The following is an 8,191-nucleotide window of genomic DNA, read 5'->3' as shown; positions in this document are numbered from 1 at the left end:
CATAATGATAAGTCCTAAACAAAGCACCATAATGATAAGGCATAAACAAAGCACCATAATGATAATAAGGCCTAAACAAAGCACCATAATGATAAGTCCTAAACAAAGCACCATAATGATAAGTCCTAAACAAAGCACCATAATGATAATAAGGCCTAAACAAAGCACCATAATGATAATAAGGCCTAAACAAAGCACCATAATGATAATAAGGCCTAAACAAAGCACCATAATGATAAGGCCTAAACAAAGCACCATAATGATAATAAGGCCTAAACAAAGCACCATAATGATAAGGCCTAAACAAAGCACCATAATGATAAGTCCTAAACAAAGCACCATAATGATAAGGCCTAAACAACTTATCTTCATGATGATTAAATATACAGTAAATTGTGTGGTGGTTAATTTCTGTATTATCAAATGAGAAGAGAAGAGACAAACGTATCACACCAAGTCAAGAGTTATACTGAAACTGAACCTTTATTAGGGAGAGCTTTGAAATAGCGATGGCTGGTCTGATGATTCCTTGAGAGCCCCGAGACAAAAGTAAAAAAAGGTATTTTATAGCCAAGATACACCCCTTTCAACCTTGGGGCCAAAGGTTAAGATTTGTATGAAAGGTACCTATAATACATAGCAGAATGTATCTGCTGTGTCAACAGTTATCATTGTATAGACCAGTGTCTGGCCCTGCGACTCCAAACTGGAACTATCTCTCCCTGGTACGGTATAGAACAGAAACATTCATCCATGCCCTTGAACGCTCTTTAGGTTTTATCACGCAAAAGACATCGTAAATCTCGTGTCAGTTTGATCTCCCAGAGGTCCATCCTCAGTAGAACACACATACAACTGTTAGGAATACTGTATTCTGTTGAATGAAACAACCATTTATGCAATAAAAGTATTATAACGTAATCTTGCAATTTTGCTCTCACATTCCCCCATTTCAAGAGTCCTCTCAACTTAAAAGAAAATTACAAGATTTAAGAACATTCATTCACGTCAAAAATGTATATACAGTTTATTCTACATAAACCAAGAAGCATAAAAGCAATAACTCATTGCATGGGTTCCTGCACATGACCGGCTGCTGTAGCACTGGCTCAGCCTCCTTCCAAGAAACTCAGCACGGTCTCCTATTTCAGCCACCAACACATTTTCAAAGCATTCAAGCAATTTGTCTGGGAAGGTTATGTTACAGTCACCTGCACAAACCCATGAAGAAAAACAAAAAATGCATACAGTTTATAAGATTCAAAGCTATATCTTCATAGACAGTGAAAAGCACATGTTTAATGCATAATGCAGTGCATGCAACAATGGAGTTGAATAAAATAAGCTTTAGTTATCTATCACACTCCAATGGATCAGCATGGTGGAAATAACTATTTCCATCCCAGAAACTAAAATTAGCATATCTTGTTGAACAAATCCAGGTAGTGACTCCTGGCTAAAGTAAAATGTATTCCATTGGTGCCTAATGAACATGGCTCAAGACAAGCATCATGATTCCACTATTTATAAGGCAATGCCTATAGAGCAAATAGATTAGCTTCAGTTTCACTCTCCAGATCAGAGTTCACCCTCTCCATTCACCAGGGCTTGCTTAGAATAGTGTCAACATCTTTAGTTCATAACTACAATCAACACAATCAATCCCTAATACATTCATGGCTTCACTCATATAGTTATTAACATACTAAACTCAAATCAATCCTTCGGTTTTAAAAATCATTCAGTTTCCAAATCATAATTAAAAACCCAATTCATTATCCAACCAAAATCTTGAATGACATTGCTCAGTGATTCAAATTGGTCCTAACACTCAAAGTTTAAAAAAAACTCAATTTAACACACATTGGCAGAATGTACATTTATATTAACATCCAGTATAATTATCCCATAATTCTACTATTACATTTTTGTATCACGATTATAATACAGATCAGTATCTCAATGCATTCTTAATCTAAATTACTATAATTTAATGTATTGTAGACCTCTACAATCAACCTGATACCCCAAAAGTCTAAAACAATTTTGGGCAGTTGACAAACCCCCTCCTTCAGGCACGGATTCTTCTGGCGTCCTTTTTGTCTTCTTCAGATAGCTTTACAGTTCAAAGTGGATGGACGTGATAATGTCCCAATTTCAATGTCTCACCTGAGCCGCCATCACCTTTACTACCCATTATGTCTTGTCCATTCGTCAACCAGTATACCAGCAACACAAGAGAAGTTTAGAACAGATCTCTCCCCATGCTCACTCCACGTGGACTCCTCTCACACTCCTGAGAAAAGACATGAGAGAAAAGCAGTTGATAGCTTAGTTTGGATGCTGTACACCGGTTGCTGGTTCGGACTCGGATTCTCTCGGTAGAAGTGGTGCGGACAGGGTCGTATTGAACGTCACTCTTCTTCAGCCAGTTAGAGGGGGGTTTTGAGGTATACACTGTTCGGTCCAATTTTCTCTTCCATGCATTAAGATACCGTCTGATGTCACTTTTCATGATAGCCCCGAGAGGACAGATTAGAACAACAGTTTAGTTCCGTTCATTAACTATATGATAAATGATTACTTTTACCAATTATTCTTAATACAAATGTCTAAACATATGTCAAAGCGAATAACAACACATTCTATTGAAACTATTCTTTCAAATTGGCTTATACTCCCTATCACACTGTCAACTTCATCGCAGAGCCACAGGATCAGGACGTTAGACCTACAACCCATTGGGAACAGAAAAAACAACACAACAATACACTCCTTCACATATCACTCCATATACATCACTCAAGGTGTGCAAACTTCAATCCAAAACTTCAGAGGACTGTACCCTCCTCATTTTTAACACATTACTCTCCATGAGAGAGAAAGAAAAAAAAACACTACTACTGGTCAAAAAAATAAAACAAAAATTAAAATAACAAAATGAAATTAACATCTTTACTCTTAAGAACTCCATAAAGAAAAATGATTGTACCCATATCGTCATAGGAAAATAGACTTAGTCAAAGGCAATGCCCTCTCCTTCTTCCAAATCACAAATATCATAATTATCAATATTACAAATGACCTTGAAATCAGTATTACAAATGACCTTAAATACATTATCCAAATGGCTTTCCAACAGTTATCATTGTATAGACCAGTGTCTGGCCCTCCGACTCCAAACTGGAACCATCTCTCCCTGGTACGGTATAGAACAGAAACATTAACTCATGCTCTGGAATGCTCTTTAGGTTTTATCACCCAAAAGACATCGGAGATCTCCTGTCAGTGTTATCTCCCAGAGGCCCGTCCTCAGTAGAACACACATACAATAGTTAAGAATACTCTATTCTGTTGAATAAAACAACCATTTGATGCAATACAAGTATTATAACGTAATCTTGCAATTTTGCTCTCACAATTGAAACACATTTCTTCATTATTCTGGAATACCTCTGCACTAAGACAACACATACAAGTACCTTATGAATAGGGGAAGTAATCTTTCCTAACCATGTGACCTGACAAATAAAAACGTAGTTATACTCTCAGTCCTAGTTATCGGCTCTAACTAGGGCTTGAGTATTTCAGTATAGCCTGACTAAAAATACATGAAAACTTCAGCTTTGCTTTCGGGGCAGTGGCGGTTGCAAATAACTAATTGTGCTGTACTGCTGCCCGGCTGGCAGTCACTCTGGAGCTGTCGGCACTGACCAACACATGCTCCCACTGAGACTCACCTCTTCTCTCTCACCACTCAGTGTACCCCCTCTCGCTACCCTTTCTCTCCGACTCCATCAACCAACAGCCAACCATTCCACTCTGAAACACCACTGCCTTGCTGAACACAAAGGTGTCACATAACCTTACTGGCATTTTCATTTATAAAATAAAAATGAATTTACAATACAATAATTTCAAGTACCATTTTAATTCATCCAACACAACTTCAATTGGTTCTCTACTGTAACCAATCAATTGCACACACTTTCATCCTTTGGATTAATTTCATACCATTGAAATTTAGTGAGGTTAAGTCATGTTAGCAATTGTGGACAAGAGTTGGTCATCTGAAATTGTAATTAAAATTCTGTGCTCTCTGGCACTCTACAGCAGGCACTCTTTGGGCACTGTTTAGGAGCCCTCAAATTAATTTGGTAATGCTTTTGCACACATCAAAAGTCAAGTAGTGCAGATCATTGTGTCACAAGTCTATTGTGTTCTTATGTGGTTTCCAACTCTCCAACGACATGTCATCAGGACTAGACGGGAGCTTGGCATGGGCCACCATTGCGATCAGGGCAATTGTAACAGGTAATAGTCTATAACCTAGAAAACAAGAACGAAGATGACAGAGATTTCACTAACACTATTTGCACTTGTCTTAGATATATTCAAATGACCATGTACCGTAAATTAGAACCCACCTTTGCTATTTCACCTGCACTTCCTGGAACTGAACTCAAATGAGGCTCCTGGTTCCAAAACTCCTTTAGCTGCTGTTTGAACACTTGGATATTTCTGCAATGATCATTAAAAGCAGAGAGGTTTTAGTTACACATGGGACATGCCTGCACCACAAAGAATACACATCTCCATAGCTTCCAGTCAGCATGTTAAGTAAACATACCCATCCATAGATTGCGTGTCAGTTCCTCCACTTGCTGAGAGCTCTGGCCACCAATGTCTTAATACTGACTGTACCAATCGTAAACCAGCTACCAGGTGCCTGCAAGACCACATGGGATTAGTTTAGTTGGATTTTCAAGAATTTGTAAAGAAAAGTGTGTCATTAACGGTGGTACTCACTCTTCATATGGAGTAGTGAGGACCTTTTTCACTAGGGGGAAAAGGTCAACACAACAGCCAATGGAAACGCTGGGTGACTCTGACTCACCATCAAGGCTATCGGTGAAAGATAGAAAATAAATGTCATGAAACTTCAACTGTAATCATTGCTTTTTACCCCTAAAAATAAAATGAGAAATGTACCTTTTTGTTATCACTGGAAGAAAATCAACAAACACACCAGTGTCTTGGATCCTGAGGGAGAAAAGAGCTGTGCTATTATAGAATCACAACTTTGTGTCAATAAAGCCTTAGATATTTCAATTTTGACAAGTTCTACCGTACCTTAAAAAATACGTAAGCAGTTCTCCAACATTTCTTTGCCACAGGGTCAAAGCTACACTCAGTCTCAGATTTCTTCCAAAGAGCACCTCTGTCATTGTGTTGTGGTCTTTTGATAACTGAAAAACAGCAGAGCGGTGGTGGAATACATTCAAATATTTGTGACAACAAGCATATCACAATGATAAGATAATGAGACAACCCACCCATTAGACAAATATAATACACTACTGATATTTCACACCTCTATGAAGTAGTCACTGTTTTTTGAACCAGCCTCATCAGTTTTGTTAGGATGGGGGGCAGTGAGTGGAAACTCCCATGGGTCCATATAGAATATCTCTTCCATGTCCTGCACACAGGCCATTTCGTTCTCCTTGTTGGCCACATCACAAGTTTTCCATGTGGCTGGCTGCTTCCTTCGACAGATATTGAGATGGTGGGTCTTCCTCTTACACGACACAACCCGCTTCTGTCTCCCAGGGTTGTTCCCTGAACGACCTGCCGGACATCTACAGTATGAAACATAAATATGGCTGAATACTCAGAAATACTACACTCAATCATAAATTATATGAAACCATGAAACAAGGTGTGTACTTTGTTCCAGTTGAAGATTTCATTAGTGGCAATCAGCAGTTGAACAATACCCCCGCCCCTGTTTTGGTAAAAAGCAGGATGGGGCTGGAGAAATGTAACCACTCTCAAATTCATAGAGCTACGGATGCAATGACTGACCTTTCATGATATCAAAAGTATAGTTATAACCATGTTTTGAGGCTATATAGTGTTTGTTACATTTTCTTTGTTTACAAACATTGGAGTAAGACAAGCTTATATTTGGTTCTGATGGGGTAAAATAGTTGAACTAAGCTCATGAGGCAAAAAAAAGTTATATTCTTGAAGAATCCATAGGTATCATTAATTTATACATACAAAGATGAATGTAGCAATGGCAGATTGCCCCTTTAAACCCGTACTTTTGAAATGGCAAAAACCTACCTCTTCTTCTTAACGTCTTCCTTTTTACAGAAATCCAACTAAAAGGTAAAGACATATTACAAAATCAATTTCAATTAATTGTATGGAGGTGTTACCAAAACATTGCTGATACAGTTCTATAATGTCTATAATGTGTTGTTACAGTAATTGAATAGACTGCAATTGAGAAGAATCATAACCCCTCCCTGCCGAAACTTACCTCCTTGGTGTACTTTGGATGAGAGTAGCATACTCTGTACTGGACCATGTCCTGCTCTTCAAGGCTTTGATATTCTCCCTCTTCACCATCATGCTCCTCTGGCTCGTCTGAGTCCATCATCAATATCCTGGAGGGTAAAGTACACATTGCAATCAATATACATCAAAACTCCTCACACAAACACAAAGCTCTGTAATGGGAATATCCAGAGAGAGAATGTACAGCTGTTTGTATAAGAACAACTGTTTGAAGGGTTGATAGCCTAGCGAGAACCTGAATTACATCACACTGAACATACACGTAAAAAAGTCAGAGATACATTAAGGGGCAAAATTATTCCCAGGTTTTTCTTTGGGCCTATGTTTGCATAGGGAAAGAATGTGTAATTACATATCTAGCTACACCATGCAGCTGGGTAAACCTGTTTTACCCACAATTCCTCGCGGGCACGTTATTTGTTATTTTTTAATAATGACGTAGCCAGAAAAGGAGAGCAAGTTTAGCTAGCTATGTTTAGTGCCACTTTTGGTTATGTTGCACATTTCACTTCATAGGAAGCTAATGGCCGTTTACCATTGTCACGATACATATCTCTCTTAAAGTTATCAGCCAGTAAAACCGGCATTGTAGTTTAAACATTTGCAGCAAGCGAGCTCGAGACAGCAGTAGAATGTGGAAGGATAGCTACAGATGAGCTCAATTAACGTTGCTTGTTAGATAACTAAAACTTCCTCGAGCTTAACCTATTGTAATAGATAGCTTGCTATAGCTGCAATCACCTACCTGTCAGTGTTGATAGACGTTCTACGATTGTCTGATCTCACAAGGCTGGTTTTGCTATCCGTTCGCCTTGGTTTCTTAACCCAACCGGAGCCCCTGTTACTTTTCTCAACAATGACCAGACACTGTTGGGGATTCATAAATGCACTCAATGAACGATAGGAATAGTGGACTATTGTTGTGCACCCCCTAGTGTTCAACATGCTTGGTGCAGTCCAATTCAAAATGTAAATATTAACTGCTTCAAATACAGAATGAATGAATTATCTATTTTTGGTAACTTTTAGGTTCATCCTATTCTCGTAGTGGATTGGATCTTTCACTGATTCACTCTAAAATACTTTTTTAATACAACGTTAAGGCTGCTTGTATGGAGGCAATCACAAAGTGACACAGTTCTCATCAGTTAGAAAGCCAATGCAAGAACATATTAACTCAAAGTGAATGAATTGTCCTTTAAATGAGAACACATCAACAATCACAAGCACACATCAACAATCACATCTGCTTTTATTGACTCATCATGCCTTGCCACACTGCATTTGCTGACTCCACAGGCTGCTGTTTCATCAGTTTGGTAGACTGATTCTGACTTCCTTATCAGAGACACACTGACTGATTGTGCAGTCCTCTACCACTACTGTATAATACACAAGCACTACTATAAAGTACACTAGCACCACTGTATAGTACACTAGCACTACTGTATAATACACTAGCACTACTGTATAGTACACTAGCACCACTGTATAGTGCACTGGCACTACTGTATAAAACACAAGAACTACTGTATAATACACTATCACTACTATATAGTACACTAGCACCACTGTATAGTACACTAGCACTACCATATAGTACACTAGCAATACTATATAGTTCACTAGCACTACTGTATAGTACACTAGCACTACTATATAGTACACTAGCACTACTATATAATACACTAGCACTACTGTATAATACACTAGCACCACTGTGTAATACACTAACACTACTATATAATACACTAAAACTACTATATAATACACTAACACTACTATAGTACACTAGCACTACTATATAGTCCATTAGCACTAC

The 8,191-nt window shown here is 38.3% G+C and overlaps 1 protein-coding gene across 1 annotated transcript; it reads right to left on the bottom strand.

The window, feature by feature from the left end:
• Positions 1 to 457: 457 nt before the first annotated feature.
• LOC118368344 (KATNB1-like protein 1) lies at positions 458 to 7,256 on the bottom strand. Its single transcript, XM_035752369.2, has 10 exons — positions 7,115 to 7,256; positions 6,332 to 6,458; positions 6,133 to 6,170; positions 5,375 to 5,642; positions 5,134 to 5,249; positions 4,993 to 5,043; positions 4,810 to 4,905; positions 4,631 to 4,729; positions 4,428 to 4,521; positions 458 to 4,329 (listed from the first exon to the last, which is right to left on the bottom strand). The coding sequence occupies exons 1-10, from the start codon at positions 7,249 to 7,251 to the stop codon at positions 4,297 to 4,299; spliced, it is 1,059 nt and encodes a 352-aa protein (XP_035608262.1). The 5' UTR covers positions 7,252 to 7,256; the 3' UTR covers positions 458 to 4,296.
• Between the last annotated feature and the right edge of the window lie 935 nt (positions 7,257 to 8,191).

The sequence above is a fragment of the Oncorhynchus keta genome, chromosome 35 (assembly GCF_023373465.1).
Source record: "Oncorhynchus keta strain PuntledgeMale-10-30-2019 chromosome 35, Oket_V2, whole genome shotgun sequence".
NCBI lineage: Eukaryota > Metazoa > Chordata > Actinopteri > Salmoniformes > Salmonidae > Oncorhynchus > Oncorhynchus keta.
This window is presented reverse-complemented; position numbering and strand designations above follow the sequence as displayed.